The sequence below is a fragment of the Pristiophorus japonicus genome, chromosome 16 (assembly GCF_044704955.1).
Source record: "Pristiophorus japonicus isolate sPriJap1 chromosome 16, sPriJap1.hap1, whole genome shotgun sequence".
Classification (NCBI taxonomy): Eukaryota; Metazoa; Chordata; class Chondrichthyes; family Pristiophoridae; genus Pristiophorus; species Pristiophorus japonicus.
In genome coordinates, this window is record NC_091992.1 from 49,357,052 (window position 1) to 49,374,897 (window position 17,846).

Consider the following 17,846-nt stretch of genomic DNA (forward strand, 5'->3'; position numbering starts at 1 on the left):
GGCGTTGGAGGAGGATGGAGTGGTCAACTGTGTCAAAGGCTGCAGACGGGTCTAGGAGGATGAGGAGGGGTAGTTTACCTTTGTCACAGTCACAAAGGATGTCATTTGTGACTTTGATGAGTGCCGTTTCGTTAGGATTTTACATATTTTAAAGGGTCTAAAAATAAACTTACCTTATTTCACAAGTTTTTAAATGTTTAAATTTCTGAAAAAAATTTATTTTTCTGTCCTTTAAAAGTCTTACGCTGATAAAAACAGGCCTTGCACCTGCTTTTATCAGTCATAAGAATTTCATAGGCATTCGCTGGGCAGAGGTTGGGCAATTAGCCCAATGCTCTGCCCACAGAGGCCCATTTCTTCCAGATGCATGCAATCTGTCAAGAGGATTCTTGACAGATTGCTAGTTCCGGGTTTAAGTGCATGCACAGAGCATGCCTAAACTCGGAACTTGCGGGGCCCCTAAGGGCATGTGCACACCTCGTTTGCGCCTGTTGGAGCCGCAAATTCAGGGCCAATATTTTACAAGAAATTAAGCATTGTTCCCTCCGCATGAGTAATAGGTATGTGGAATAGTCTCTCAGCAAATAATCTGGTCAGACAAACAATAGAATCATAGAATACCGTACAGAAGGAAGCCATTGAGTCCAATGTGCCTGTACCGGCTCTTTGAACGAGCTATCCACTTGGCCCCACTCCCCTAATCTTTCCCCATATTTTCACTCTTGAAGTATTTATCCAATTACCTTTTTGGCATAGATGATTAGATATTCGACGCTGGTGGAACCATAGATGGAGGATGTGTAGATTGGAACTGACTAGGTTTGAATAGTTATGGGGTTGGATTGATATCCTGCAGTTTTGCTCAGTATCTTTGAAGTTGGGGGAGACATTCCACAGAAATTTCTTCTATTTGTTGGTTACCTTCCATCAAGAAATTGTGTTGGTTGATTTGATTCTACAACAAGGCAAATTTTCCATGTTCTATGGGCTTTTCTCAATCACTTATATTCTTATGGTTGTGCTTAAGGAGTAATAACCCTGTAATAGTGATACCTCTTCCTTGGACAACCCCACAGCGTGACCTTTTCAATGAGGAACTCAAAGTGCTATACTATGAATTGGTGAGTGAATTCCCACCCACCCCCACATGTTTCCCATCACAGCCACAATGCCACAAAGGGCACTAGGCAAAGGCAATAGGCTTTTCCCATCAAGAAGGGAGAGAAAATCAGATGGAGTGGCATCCTCAGGCTGCTCTTGTAGATCTCCAAAGCCCTACAGCTGGTCACCTGCTTGACTGATTAGTACATAGTGCAAGAACACCAACAACAGGTAGGGGAAAAGTGCCTATAATTTGCTGGCAGCCATGTAATGAATTGATTTGGTGTACCACCCTCCTACACTGCCAATGTTGGAATGCAGCTTTGGATTTGTGATCCTTACATGGTGAATTTCTGGGCCTCCGCAGCAACAGATGGAAACTTGAATTGCAAATCACCACAGGCATACTGTCATACAATTCCCAGCAACTGTCTTTGGAATAATTTTGGCAGAAACCTTGAGAAAAGGTCTCGCGCCAAATGACATTTTGGCTCCTTTGCATATCCAATTGTTTGGCTGATGCAGCTGAAATATTACAGCTCTTTGAGTCCTTGCCAAATATTTCATAGTCATTAGAGTGGTTGTCAGGATGACATGAGATCTTTAAAAAAAAATGTCAACAGCATAATGCTAATTTGACATTTACCTTGCTGTATATGTGCTCCATTTTGCAGGCCCACCCGTGACAGTGAGGATGAAGATGAGGAAGAGCGAAGCAAAACACGAGGCTGCACTCTGCAGTACCAGCATGCATTAGTACGAGTCTTCACACAATTCCACACAACTTCCTCAGAGGGCACTGATCAGGTGATCACCATGTTAGGACCTGACTGGTCAGTGGATGTTACTAATCTGGTCAGTGACTTCATGAGAGTGGCAGACACAAGAATTGCGCAGATCATGGAGGGCAATGTACTGGGTGGACGTGAGCCTGGAACAACTATGTTCAAGGTGAGTTCTTTGCCTTTTTTTGCTTGTTTTCTTTGGTAGTTTAGAGATGAAGTTGTTGGTTTAGTGCATGCAGGAGGCTGAGTTTACTTGTTTGACATTTATAAAAAAAATACTGAGAACTTCAATGTGAAAAATGTGTGTAATATGCTAGCATGCATCATGTGAGTCACTACTTCAGTTAGAATGTCATCATCATTATTGGCAATCCCTCAAACGAGGATGACTTGCTTCCACGAGTGTTCACAGATGTTTCAATGAAGGACCTGATGATCCAGTCCTGAACTCCAGTTGAGGGGGTGGAAGATGCCTGTGCGTGGATTTTTTTTTTTAACGTGTGGTGACCGTTACACATCAGCCACCACACGGGCTTGACAGAGCTAGGCCTTTATCCAGTGGCAAGCGTTAACCAGGATGACTGGAGACCTGCTCTGCTGCACGGACCTAGTGCGCACACATATCGCAATGTGGGCAGGTCCATGCTGCCCCTGGGCCCTCGGCTCTTCTGGGCCCCGAACCCTCATTCGCCGCACCTCCGCCACAATGTTCCAGGGCCCAGCGCTCCAGCTCTATTTATAGCCCTGACCTGCGGTGGTGTTCTCGCATAGGTCAGGGCGGCCCACGATGTTGGAATGTATTAACATATTGACAGCCCGAACCATGTCGTACTATTCCATTTAACTGTCATGACCTCCACTATGAGTACACTCAAATCTTGGGTATTTTCTGGTGTTGAGGAACTATTAATATTGGTCCGTACTTGTAAATTACAGCCCCTCTCTAAAGTCATAAGGAGTCAGCAGGAAATGACTTACTTTCTATGCCTTAATACTTTTTAAAAGCGCAACACAGAAATTTGGGCAGTGTGACACCTGAAGTGTGATGACATGCCTCAAAACATATGTGAAAGAGGGAACGTTAAACAGATAGACAAATAGACAAAAATACAGATAAATAAACAGACAGAAAGATACAGGAGATGTTTAATAGCTCAACTGACTAGTCATTTTTTAAGCAGCCCTGTCATGATTTGCCATCCTCTTTTATTTATTCATTTTCAAGATGTATCACTCGCAAGGCCGGCATTTATTGCCCATCACTAGTTTCCGTTGTACAGCTAAGTGGCTTGTGGGGCCACTTCAGAAGGCAGTTAAGCGTTAACTATGTTGGTGTGTGTCAACCATCTCTTTGCTTTAGATCCCAGTGCTTTTAAAAATTCTGGGTAAGCACCATCTGGACCAGCAGCTTTTCCAGATTTGGTTGTCGACGGGCTGCGTTTAGTTTATCCAAGGTGAATGGATCAGACATAGTTGATGATCTTGGAGCCGCCATTATATTTGTCGAAAGCTGCTGCTTTCAAAATTCTTTGTCCACTGGAGCCTTTTATATTTGTATCAAGTGGGATGCACGGCATCTGCTCTGATGGTTGTCCTGTGTTTATAGGCGGGGTTTGCCCGGCAAGTTGACTGAGCAGGGTCTGTGCTTTCCTGCTGGAGTGAGTTAAGTTAGTCTTCTCCACAAGGTTCCTCCACCTTTCATTCTCGCCGAGTTCAAGGACTCCAGCATTGCGGTGGCCGTGGCTGGGTTCTTGTTCAGCGAATACTCCTGGTAAGAGAGCCTAGCTATTTTCCGTCCAACAAGGAATTTATGTCTTTCTAAACCCCCGCAGTCTACTGCATTTTGTGGCAGCTTTAATAATTCCTATACATCTGTTAACGGCATTGGTGGTTGGTGGAATCCACCTGACGTTGGTGTCAACTGACCTTTGTAACATTTCCCAATCTGCTTTTTTGAAGTTCCATCGTGGTTCCGGTATAGATGTAATGACAGGAATTTCTACTTATTATTATCAGTGGACCTCAAATCTGCTCCCATCATAAAATACCGCAGAAGCCCCAGGCTGGGGTGAAGAAAAAAAATAGAAAATATTTTGGGTACTGAAGTTGAATAAACTTAAGTGAAAACAAATACAGCATATTGCAGAACACCCAAGAAAGTGAGCTTCTAAAGAAAATGAGTGATAAATGAAGTAAACTCGTCTTCAAATAAGCTAGACAATCTGGCTCCAATCAGTCAGAATCCCCAGGTACTTTTGGTAGAGGGGGCGGGCCAAGAGAGAGAGAGAGAGGGTAAAGGAGATATCTGGAAAAATACATACATAGCACAGTAGTGACTGAACTTAAAATGAACATTTTCTGTGATAAGATACTATCTCAATGTGTAATCTATAAACATAATTTGAAAACAAGCTTGCATTTATATACAAAAGCAAAATACTGCGGATACTAGAATCTGAAATAAAAACAGAAAATGCTGGAAATACTCAGCAAGTCAGGCAGCATCTGTGTAGAGAGAAACAAAGTTAACGTTTCAGGTCATTGACTCTTCGTCAGAACAGTTCTAAAACAGTTATTTTTCCACAGAGATGCTCTGCAACAAGAACCAAAGATCAGAGATGATTTACACATACCACTTTAAAACATATCTGACAAAATAGTGTTACAGAAGATAATCACAAGAAATACAAGAAAGCTCACTTGAATTTCAGATCTCCAACACCATCTCTTACACAAACATGCCACCAATATCCATCCAGAATCAAACATACAATAGATGATGCAGTAAGAAACACAAAAGAAAATAAAGTGAAGTAGCTTTACTCATAAAAATTTCTAATTAAACGGTTGGATAACTTGCCTGTAGAATGCACCACCTCAGCCACTGGACAGCAACACTACAGCTTTTCATCATAAGGCAAGAAGGTTCTTAATATGAATCTTTATCACCACCTGGAAGAATGCAAAGTATTAATAGCTACTTAAACATCAGTAAACATTCTACGCTGAAGGATTTACAATTCCAAAAGCAATCAACGTCTAATTTAAAGTAGCTCAAAGTAGACATTAAGCTGCATGCGGGTGGTTATCTGATAAGACATCATAGTGAACTGAAACATTCAGCCACCACTCACCCGAGCATTGTTAGAAACTGCTTTCTATATGCTGGCTCCACAGAGCAGCCTAATCTAAAGTGATGAGTCAACCAAGCAGATACTGATGAAAATGAGATTGTAACATGTAAACTTTTTCAAATATTCATCCAGGTGAAGATTGTTCTCCTTTTGCTAGACACAAAGTTTGAGAACTAGGTACTTGAAACCTTATGTATATCTTTTTCAAAAGTTATCAGTGACGTAAATAATGTAAACAACAATAAATATGGCATGAATAAGACGGAACATTCAATGTCCAGACAAATAAGACCAAAGGAAGATCACTTTCAAGGTGAGGAGTTACCCTGTGACAGCCCAACATGACAAAGAGTTTGGATACTCTTGATGAAAGCAATGCCAAACGCAGATACACAATTTTTACCTTTGTAAACATAAGTAAACTATTCCTGGCTAAATATTATAAAAAGTTTAATTCAAGTTTCAAATAAATTATAGCCCCAATTTTAACTCTGGGCGGAAGTCATGTGGGTGAGGGCCGAAGTAGATGGAGATTTTAATTCCTGGACCTCATCTGTATAGGCCCTGTCAGTCTTTCACCCAAAAGCTGTGGGAAGCAGCAGTCGTGGGTGGGAGCAGAATGATGGACAGCAGGAGCCTGCCACCAGAGACCCAAAGGAACAGTCCCTGGCACTTGGGTACGTGGCTGGGAGGTGGTACAGGAGTTGCAGTCTGGAGCGGGGAATAGCCTGGGAAAGGAGAGGCTTAAACTTTCCTTGAGGGTCTGTAGGAGCACTCGTGCTCCTCATCTTCCTGCTAGATTGGCCTGGCAGGGACATCACAACAGCTTCCCCATATAGGCCTCTGGTTAAAATTGCAGTCAGGTCCCAATGACGTCAATCTCGATTTGCATTCTGGCTGGTGTCCCGCTCGCCTGCTCAGAAGAACATGTGGAAATTAAGCCCCATGGAAAGTCACAGTGACCTCAGTGGGTAATTGCCAATGGCGATTTTAACTGCCTGCTTATGTGGTTTCTGATGGATGGGCATGGTTAAAATCGGCCCTTATAAAATCATTCTGTGCATTACACACACAGCACATAACAAAACAAAACACTGACTAACCATTCAGCCAGAAAATATTTATACCCGCAATCAGTGCAATAGCAGGGTACTGAATTCTGCGAGCACCAATGACTACATTGGAGTCCACATCAATAGCAGCATGTATTATACAGTCTCACTAACTTCACCACAGAAATAAAAAGCACACTAAATGATCAAGCACTAACCACTCCGCTCTCCAAAAACAATCCACACACAACAGAAGGCACAAGTAAAACAATAAATCAGTCCCTTTCACACGTATTAGCTTCACTCCAAGAAGAAGAAAACATAACGACTCTATGGACTGCAAACTGAAAAATTAAAGTTATTCTGCTTGTTTCATGCTGCTACTGTTCCAGTTCATGTCTGAACCAAAATATTTATGTTCAAATATTCTGGAACATTTTTAATGAATTACAATTATCAAAAGCCATGACATTTTCAACTATTCCAGTGTGTGCATCTGTCGGTCTGCCACCACATTGACCTCACAACAGTTCAGCGACTTTATATCACATACAGCCTTTCCACAAAGGTAATCCCCCAAATAATCATGCAATTACATTATGTGAAATCAGCAAACGTAGCATAAATTAGGTATATGATGGGACCCGACAGTTCGCTGAAAAATATACAAACAAGTGCTCCTCCTGGCTCCATAAAAATACTGCAGGCCACCCCATTCCGCTTCACTTCACCCCACAGAACCTGTCTCGGTATCAGAGCCAGACAGAATTCATCAGGCCCCGTCTGGTGAGCTGCATCGAGCAGCTTGCCAATTTCATTCAAATGAGGCCCAATGCCGAATTTTGCTCAGGCCTGCACAGAACGTGCGAAGCAATCGCTTCACTGATTTGTTGTCCATTTCGGGCGCAAGTTCAATTTATTCTCCATCATGTCTGTGCTGGCCCCTTGCTATAACAACCCAAAACTAATCCCACTGCCCCACTTTCTCCCCATAGTACTGTATCTTCAAATCTTTATCCAATTTACCCTTAAAGTATGCAATGTTCTCAGCTTCAACCACTCCCTGTAGCAAAGCATTTCATGCTCCAGAAACTGTGTTACAAAGGTTCTCCTAACTTCTCTCCTTACTCTCAATGATAATTTTAAACTGATGATCCACTTGTCACTGGCACCCCTGAAAAAATAGTCTTCCCTTTTCACTGTATCAAAACTTTTCACAATTTTAAAAAACTTCCTTTATATCCCCTCTTAGCCTTTTCTGTCCAAATGGAAATAGTCCCAGGGTCTCAAGTCTCTCTGCATAATTATATTTTCCCATCCCTGGCATCATCTTGGTGAGTCCATGATGTACATGCTCTGTGAATTCAATGTTCTTTCTATTAAAACTGCACCCGTGGCCACCATTGTCGGTCTGACCTGGCAGGCGGCCGACAATTAAAATAAGATAGCGACCGCGGCAGCGCGCCCAACCCTTTAAGGGTGGACTCGCCACCTCGCCACACAGCTTCCCGCAGGGGCAAGCAGTCAGTGGCACTGAGCGGCGGCAGCACTGCTCCCACGAGGCAATTTCTCATGAGGTAATTTCCCCGGGGCAATTTCCCGTGGAGGTTGGAATATGGGTCGCCGCTGGTCGGCGCATGCCTGATGGGCGGCAGCATGGGTAGCGCGGAAACACGTACCCACCGCTCCTGGCCCAGGGGCAATACAGGAAGGGTCAGCCCATCCATCTGCCCCCGGTCAGTAAGGCCTATCCGCTCCATTCCTGCCTCTTAGAGGCAGTAATGGAACTTAAGGAGGGGGCAATTTTGGCCTCTAAGTCCCTCTATTCATTCACACCCTTTAGCATCTTTCCATTGAGTGCATATGCCCAATCTTTGTTTTTCACCCCAAAAATATATTATGTAACACTTATCCCCATTAAAATGCACTTGCCACCAATTTGCCCCATTCTGCTAAGCTTGCAGCTTATGAAACTCCATACTTTTGTGTCATCAGCAGCTTTTGAGATTGTGTACACTATGCCCAAGTCCAACACCTACATATTGCCAAGAATACAAGTAGGCCAAGCACTGGCCCTTGGAGTACACCACATCTGGGGCCCAAAACTTGCCACCATTTAGCTCCAGATTTTTTGAGGTATCAGTGTTTTTTGGAGCTAACTTAATTTTGTAAGTTTCGCCAAGGGTATAAGGTCGTCCTTTACAGGTAACGGCCAATGTTTTTAGTTAAGGTTTTTATGACGTCACTCGGGGTCAAACCCATCCATAACGCCACTTTTGCTTGTTTTTGCGAGTTTCGCCAATAAGGATTTTTTCAAAAACAGTGCTGGGGACTGCCTTGAAAAACCTTACTTTACCAAACCAGAGTCAGATAGAAATTGGATTTACATAAGAACATAAGAAATAGGAGCAGGAGTAGGCCATACAGCCCCTCGAGCCTGCTCTGCCATTTAATACGATTATGGCTGATCCGATCTTGGACTCAGGTCCACTTCCCTGCCCGTCCTCCATAAGCCCTTATTCCCTTATCGTTTAAGAAACTGTCTATTTCTGTCTTAAATTTATTCAATGTCCCACCTTCCACAGCTCTCTGAGGCAGTGAATTCCACAGATCCACAACCCTCAGAGAAGAAATTTCTCCTTATCTCAGTTTTAAATGGGCGGCCCCTTATTCTAAGATCATGCCCTCTAGTTCTAGTCTCCCCTATGTGGAAACATCCTCTCTGCATCCACCTTGTCAAGCCCCCTTATAATCTTATACGTTTCGATAAGATCACCTCTCATTCTTCTGAATTCAAATGAGTAGAGGCCCAACCTACTCAACTTTTCCTCATAAGTCAAGCCCCTCATCTCTGGAATCAACCTGTGAACCTTCTCTGAACTGCCTCCGAAGCAAGTATATCCTTTCGTAAATATGGAAACCAAAACTGCATGCATTATTCCAGGTGTGGCCTCACCAATATCTTATATCGCTGTAGCAAGACTGCCCTGCTTTTATACTCCATCCACTTTGCAATAAAGGCCAAGATACCATTGGCCTTCTTGATCACTTGCTGTACCTGCATACTATCCTTTTGCGTTTCATGCACAAGTACCCCCAGGTCCTGCTGTACTGCAGCATTTTGCAATCTTTCTCCATTTAAATAATAACTTGCTCTTTGATTTTTTTCTGCCAAAGTGCACGACCTCACACTTTCCGACATTATATCTGCCAAATTTTTGCCCTCTCACTTTACAACGCCATCTTGTTTCTCAGAGCTGAGCTATAGCTTTTGGAGAGAGGGAACAAGACTTATGTAATATCCAAACGAATTAAAAATGTTCCATCACCGAACCGCTGCTCACTGGGCTCGAGGCACACAGGGTCGGAGTGCAGGCCGGCAGGATCGTTCCCTCGGCCGGACACAGGAGCTCGGTGCTGGGCTTCCAAAGAAGCCCGGGGGGAGGTGGAAGCCAAGCCGGGGAGAGGGCAGCAGCGGGGGTTTCTTTTGGCCAGGGATAGGGGCGGTGGCAGCGGGACATTCGGTCAGGGATAGGGACGGTGGCAGCGGGACATTCGGTCAGGGATAGGGGCGGTGGCAGCGGGACATTCGGCCAGGGATAGGGGCGGTGGCAGCGGGACATTCGGCCAGGGATAGGGACGGTGGCAGCGGGACATTCGGCCAGGGATAGGGGCGGTGGCAGCGGGACATTCGGCCAGGGATAGGGACGGTGGCAGCGGGACATTCGGCCAGAGATAGGGACGGTGGCAGCGGGACATTCGGCCAGGGATAGGGACGGTGGCAGCGGGACATTCGGCCAGAGATAGGGGCGGTGGCAGCGGAGCATTCGGCCAGAGATAGGGGCGGTGGCAGCGGGACATTCGGCCAGAGATAGGGGCGGTGGCAGCGGGGCATTCGGCCAGGGATAGGGACGGTGGCAGCGGGACATTCGGTCAGGGATAGGGACGGTGGCAGCGGGACATTCGGCCAGGGATAGGGGCAGAAAATGCTGGAAGTCTCAGCGGGTCGGCACGGAAAAAATCAGCACGGATTAGCTACAGAATAAAGCTGTACAATTACACATTACCCTGGAAACCTAAATGCTTGGGCATGCGCAGAATGGGACCTCAGTTTTTCACACTATCAATTAGCTCCAACCACAGAAGCTAAGGTCTTTCTGTGCGGTGACAAATTTAAAAAGAAGAATGGTGAAACTTCGTATTTTTTTTTGGCGCTACGTCGGATTAAAATGGGAAACACCCACTTACCATATGTTTTGTTATCTGTCCATTAAATATCTTTCAATCCATGTGGCTACATTTCCTTTCCATACACCTGAAATTTTGTAACAAGCCTTTTGTGAGCCACCTTATCGACTTCCTTCAGAAAATGAATTTATATTCATTGTGTTCTCTTTATCCAATCAGTCACTTCTTCAAAAAGAAAAATGTATCAAACATGACTGGCCTTTAACAAATCTATGCCCGTTATCCTTGAGTAACTCATATATTTCTTAATGCTCACAAATTTTTATCTTCAATTATGGATTCTGAGAGTTTGCCCACAACTGACATTAGACTAACTGGTCAATAGTTACCCAGGTTATCCTGCCCTTTCTTCTTGAACAAAGGTGTTGCGCTGCCTGCTGTCCTGTCCAACAGGGCAATTTGCATATTTCAAGAAGATTGAAAAATTGTGTTTAGAGCATTTGCTATTTCCTCTCTATCTCATTTTAACTGCCTACAGTATGGGCCATCACCGCCCAGTCCTGGAGTACGTGCCATCAGGGCCCGGTCCTGGGGTATGGGCCATCAGGGCCCAGTTCTGGAGTACAGGCCATCAGGGCCCAGTTCTGGGGTATGGGCCATCAGGGCCCAGTCCTGGAGTACATACCATCTGGGCCCGGTCCTGGGGTATGGGTCATCAGGGCCCGGTCCTGGAGTACATACCATCAGGGCCCGGTCCTGGGGTACAGGCTATCAGGGCACAGTCCTGGGGTATGGGTCATCATGGCCCGGTCCTGGAGTACATACCATCAGGGCCCGGTCCTGGGGTACAGGCTATCAGGGCCCAGTCCTGGGGTATGGGCCATCAGGGTCCGGTCCTGGGGTACATAGCATCAGGGCATGGTCCTGGGGTACGTGCCATCAGGGCCCAGTCCTGGGGTACGTGCCATCAGGGCCCGGTCCTGGGATTTGGGCCATCAGGGCCCGGAGTTGGGGTATGGGCTATCAGGGCCCGGTCCTGGGGTACATGCCATCAGTCGAGTGCCCGGTCATGGGGTATGGGTCATCAGGGTCCAGTCCTGGGGTATGGGCCATCAGGGCCCAGTCTTGGGGTATGGGTCATCAGGGCGCTGTCCTGGGGTACATGCCATCAGGGCCTGGTCCTGGGTTACAGGCCATCAGGGTCCAGTCGTGGTACAGGCCATCAGGGCCCTGTCTTGGGGTATGGGCCATCAAAGAATTAATTACCTTGAGTTCTGCTTTTTTTTTAAATAATTCCTTTTCAACAAATGTTAATATCTCTTACAGCTGCACTCTCATTTTCACCATCTTTTTAAATAACTGTTGCAAAATATTTATTGAATATCTCCGCTGTATCTTCATACTCCATAAATAAACTATCCCATCATTCCGAACCGTACCACCCTCTCTCGAAGCATTTTTCTACTCTTTACAATTATAAAAGCCCTTATTTCCTTTTATATTATAGAAACATAGAAACATAGAAAATAGGTGCAGGAATAGGCCATTCAGCCCTTCGAGCCTGCACCACCATTCAATAAGATCATGGCTGATCCTTCACCTCAGTACCCCTTTCCTGCTTTCTCTCCATACCCCTTGATCCCCTTAGCCGTAAGGGTCATATCTAACTCCCTCTTGAATATATCCAATGAACTAGCATCAACAACTCTCTGCGGCAGGGAATTCCACAGGTTAACAACTCTCTGAGTGAAGAAGTTTCTCCTCATCTCAGTCCTAAATAGCTTCCCCCTTATCCTAAGACTGTGTCCCCTGATTCTGAACTTCCCCAACATCGGGAACAATCTACCCGCATTTAACCTGTCCCGTCCCGTCAGAATCTTGTATGTTTCTATGAGATCCCCTCTCATCCTTCTAAACTCCAATGTATAAAGGCCCAGTTGATCCAGTCTCTCCTCATATGTCAGTCCAGCCATCCTGGAAATCAGTCTGGTGAACCTTCGCTGCACTCCCTCAATAGCAAGAACATCCTTCCTCAGATTAGGAGACCAAAACTGAACACAATATTCCAGGTGAGGCCTCACCAAGGCCCTGTACAACTGCAGTAAGATCTCCCTGCTCCTATACTCAAAGCCCTTAGCTGTGAAGGCCAACATACCATTTGCCTTCTTCACCGCCAGCTGTATCTATATGCCAACTTTCAATGACTGATGAACCATGACACCCAGATCTCATTGCAGCTCCCCTTTTCCGAATCTGCCACCATTCAGATAATATTCTGTCTTCGCGTTTTTGCCCCCAAAGTGGATAACCTCACATTTATCCACATTATACTGCATCTGCTATGCATTTGCCCACTTGCCTAACCTGTCCAAGTCACCCTGCAGCCTCTTAGCGTCCCCCTCACAGCTCACACCGCCACCCAGTTTAGTGTCATCTGCAAACTTGGAGATATTACACTCAATTCCCTCATCCAAATCATTGATGTATATTGTAAAGAGCTGGGGTCCCAGCACTGAGCCCTGCGGCACTCCACTAGTCACTGCCTGCCATTCTGAAAAGGACCCGTTTATCCCGACTCTCTGCTTCCTGTCTGCCAACCAGTTCACTATCCACGTCAGTATATTACCCCCAATACCATGTGCTTTGATTTTGCATACCAATCTCTTGTGTGGGACCTTGTCAAAAGCCTTTTGAAAGTCCAAATACACCACATCCATTGGTTCTCCCTTGTCCACTCTACTAGTTACATCCTCAAAAAATTCCAGAAGATTTGTCAAGCATGATTTCTCTTTCATAAATCCATGCTGACTTGGACCGATCCTGTCACTGCTTTCCAAATACGCTGCTATTTCATCCTTAATAATTGATTCCAACATTTTCCCCACCACTGATGTCAGGCTAACCAGTCTATAATTACCCACTTTCTCTCTCCCTCCCTTTTTAAAAAGTGCTGTTACATTAGCTACCCTCCAGTCCATAGGAACTGATCCAAAGTCGATAGACTGTTGGAAAATGATCACCAATGCATCCACTATTTCTAGGGCCACTTCCTTAAATACTCTGGGATGCAGACTATCAGACCCTGGGGATTTATGGGCCTTCAATCCCATCAATTTCCCAAACACAATTTCCCGCCTAATAAGGATATCCTTCAGTTCCTCCTTCTCACTAGACCCTCGGTCCCCTAGTATTTCTGGAAGGTTATTTGTGTCTTCCTTCGTGAAGACAGGACCAAATTATTTCTTCAATTGTTCTGCCATTTCTTTGTTCCCCATTATAAATTCACCTGAATCCGACTGCAAGTGACCTATGTTTGTCTTCACTAATCTTTTTCTCTTTACATATCTATAAAAGCTTTTGCAGTCAGTTTTTATATTCCTGGCAAGCTTCTTCTCGTACTCTATTTTCCCCCTCTTAATTAAACCCTTGGTCCTCCCCTGCTGAATTCTAAATTTCTCCCAGTCCTCAGGTTTGCTGCTTTTTCTGACCAATTTTTATGCCTCTTCCTTGGCTTTAACACTATCCTTAATTTCCCTTGTTAGCCACGGTTGAGCCACCTTCCCCGTTTTATTTTTACTCCAGACAGGGATGTACAATTGCTGAAGTTCATCCATGTGATCTTTAAATGTTTGCTATTGCCTATCCACCGTCAACCCTTTAAGAATCATTTGCCAGTCTATTCTAGCCAATTCACGCCTCAAACCATCGACGTTACCTTTCCTTAAGTTCAGGACCCTAGTTTCCGAATTAACTGTGTCACTCTCCATCCTAATAAAGAATTCTACCATGTTATGGTCACTTTTCCCCAAGGGGTCTCGCACAACAAGATTGCTAATTAGTCCTTTCTCATTACACATCACCCAGTCTAGGATGGCCAGCTCCCTGGTTGGTTCCTCGACATATTGGTCGAGAAAACCATCCCTAATACACTCCAGGAAATCCTCCTCCACCGCATTGCTACCAGTTTGGTTAGCCCAATCAATATGTAGATTAAGGTCACCCATGATAACTGCTGTAGCTTTATTGCATGCATCCCTAATTTCTTGTTTGATGCTGTCCCCAATCTTACTACTACTGTTTGGTGGTCTGTACATAACTCCCACTAGAGTTTTCTGCCCCTTGGTATTCCGTAGTTCCACCCATACAGATTCCACATCATCCAAGCTAAAGTCCTTTCTTACTATTGCATTAATTTCCTCTTTAAATAGTAATGCCACCCCGCCTCCTTTTCCTTTCTGTCTATCCTTCCTAAATGTTGAATACCCCTGGATGTTGAGTTCCCAGTCTTGGTCACCCTGGAGCCATGTCTCCGTGATGCCAATTCCATCATATCCGTTAACTGCTATCTGCGCAGTTAATTCGTCCACACTCTTTATTTCGGATTGCCTAATGAAAATAGCTCTAACATGGCAATAAAGGTTAGTTTTGTCAGAGCTTTGTAAGCTTTTTTCAATTTAAATGTCATGGCAGAAATTAAACTGAAACAAAATTGGCCATAAAAACAAAGGCAGCTTTATTTATACCCCCCATTCAACAGTAAACAGGCACCAATACAAGTCAGTAAAATCTCCTCAAATAAATGACATGAAACAGAATGTTTTTGAAAGGCACAAGATCAACCCTGTTCTCTGTTTCTTCATTAGTTTGTATGCTTTCCAATGAGCCTCATTGACAAACATAAATGGCAAAAGTATTTTTAAAGCATGAAATACAGGTTGTCAGAGGAGAGCCACTAATATGATAATACAAATTAAGCAGGGGATTTTTTTTTTACAGTAGCCAGTACACATTAATGAAAATGCTGGCAGACTGTAGAACAAGTTCTTTGATCAATTATATGACAGAAGTAATCGAGCAATCAACTGAAAAGATAATTTCTGTATCTTTGATGTTTGGCAGGTTGAAAAGAATTGTGTGTGTTTCTGTGTGATATATATATAAAACATCTACACATCTATCTATTTTAAAATATTAAGAATGATCTTCTTGTCAATTTTTTTCATTGTCAATTTCTATGTCCATATTTATAATATAAACTGCTTATTTACACTTGCCATGCTATAATTACACTCCGATAAGTGGAGCCGCTGCTGGGCTAACACTGACCATTGTCGAGAGGATGTCATTACGAAGTGACAAATTTACAGTTCCCATTATAAATGTGGACATAGGAATTTTTAATAGAATATTAAAAATAAAGACAGAATGTATGATTTTAAAATGTGTTCTGAATTATGTCTCCTCACTCTGGTCCAATTATCTCTAGCTTCTACCCCCCATTTCTCCTTGAAGAATTCACAATCTTGAATTCCCATGAGCATTACAATGGGAGATCGACTAATATAAATATATTTCTATATATGCACATATATATAGGCCTCATAAATCTTTGATCCTTTTTGGCCTGTGTGAGTACGCCAGAAGGGCCACAAATGAGGAACCTCTGCCAAAACAAGGCCATTGATAAGCGAGAGCTGAGGCCAGGATAGTGACTCTCTACTCTCCCTACATAGGATTTCCTGTGTTCTGTGTTCCCTGCCCTCCGTGGAACCCAGTGTAGCAGGGGACAATTAAGGGATGTTTCCGAAGAAACCAGGTGCCTCATCCCAATCAGGCACTTTTCAGTCCAACTATCAGACTATTCAGCCTCTTTGGTGAGTGGGCACCCTAAATAAACCCGTAGCACTTGCACAAGCACAGAGAGTGATGGAAACACTCAGCTGCTCAGGCAGCATCTGTGGAGAGAGAGTTATGTATAATGTCCATGACCTTACATTGGAACTGGAAGATGTTTCAGATGAACAGCTTGTAAGCAAATGCAGAGCCAAGGAAAAAACAAAAGGGAGAGATCTGTGATAGGGTGGATTGATTAAATGACCAAAAGGTGCAAGGCAAAAGGTGATAACGAGACAAGTATTGAAACAAAAAATAGATCCAGAGGCAGTTAGAGCAGAATAGCAGAGGAGTGGAAAAGCATGGAATATTCAGCAAGAGAAGGCTCTCTTGGCCCAGGACTGTAGCAGAAAAAAGGAAGGTACATCCCAGGGGAGCAGACCACCCAACTGGCCATGTACCAATAGGAGAACCCCATCACAAGTACCTGCCCACACCACCTCCACTCCCAGTGCCTCTGGTGCAAACATCTTCCATTACCAACAATTACTGAATCATCGAATGGTTACAGCACGGAAGAAGAACATTTGGCCAGTCAAGCATGTGCCGGCTCTCTACAAGAGCACATCAGCTAGTCCATGATTTCTTCCTTCACTTCCCTCAGCGTCCTAGGATGCGTTCCATCCAGTCCTGGTGACTTATCTACTCCAAGCACAGCAAATCTTTCTAGTACCCCATCTTCATCAATTCTTATTCCATCCAGTATCTCCTCTACCTCCTCCTTTACTATGTCTATGTCTCTTCCTTTGTAAAGACAGATGCAAAGTAGTAATTTAGTACCTCAGCCATACCCTCTGCTTCCATGCGTAGGACTCCTTTTTGGTCCCTAATCAGCCCCACCCTTCCTCTTACTACCCATTTACTATTTATATGTCTATAGAAGACTTTTGGATGACCTTTTATGTTAGCTGCCATTCTATTCTCATACCCTCTCTTTGCCACTCTTATTTTCTTTTTCACTTCTCCTCTGAACTTTCCAAATTTAGGCTAATTCTCAGATGTATTCAAGACCTGACAACTGTCATAAATGCTCTTTTTCTGCTTCATCTTTCTATCCCTTTCGTCATCCAGAGAGCTCTGACTTTAGTTGCCCTGCTTTTCCGCGTAGTGGAAATATACCTCGATTGTACATGAGCTATTTCCTCTTTAAATGCAGCCCATTGTTCGATTACAGTTTTGCCTCCCAATCTTTGATTCCAATTTACCCGGGCCAGATCCATTCTCAACCCACTGAAATTGGCTTTCCTCCAATTAAGTATTTTTATTCTAGATTGCTCCCTATCCTTTTCCATAGCTAGGCTAAACCTTGATACTGTGATCACTATTCCCTAAATGTTCCCCTACTGACACTTACTATAATTGACCCAATTCATTCCCTAGAACCAGATCCAGCAATGTCTCCTCCTTCATTGGGCCAGAAACGTACTAATCAAGAAAGTTCTCCTGAACACATTTCAGAAATTCTTCCCCCTCTCTGCCCTTTACACTATTATTATGGACTCGTTTATTTGTACTGTACAAATGGCCGCTCCTTGTCTCTGATTGGTCTCCTTGGAGGATAAGCCACACCCTGAAGTTTCTCTGCAATGTGTAACTGGAACTGCCCAGCCCAAGTTCTCACTGACTTTGCAAATTGTAACTCGATCCACTTTGACTTCCTGAAATCACAGAGGATAGACCTCCCCAGAAGCCACCAAGTGCCAGTCGAAGTCCCTTACCCCAGCGCAAGTGCTGCTTCCTCCAGCCGAAGTCCCTTGCCTCCCAGCGCAAGTGTTGCCTCCCCAGCCGAAGTCTCATGCCCCAGCGCAAGTGCATGAACCCCCCTACCCCCACCATAGATGAGGCATTGTGTGCGGATTGTTAACAAGTTTATTGGGTATAAAGTCAGTGTCGTGACTTCTGGATTGGAATAA

At 44.2% G+C, this 17,846-nt stretch overlaps 1 protein-coding gene across 2 annotated transcripts in view; it reads left to right on the forward strand.

The window, feature by feature from the left end:
• tmem132e (transmembrane protein 132E) overlaps positions 1 to 17,846 on the forward strand; it is a 999,351-nt gene that overhangs the window by 914,788 nt on the left and 66,717 nt on the right. For both annotated transcript variants that reach the window (XM_070857286.1, XM_070857287.1), the window contains exon 7: positions 1,776 to 2,052. In XM_070857286.1, coding sequence (XP_070713387.1) covers positions 1,776 to 2,052 — 277 coding nt within the window. The remainder of the gene's footprint in view (positions 1 to 1,775; positions 2,053 to 17,846) is intronic.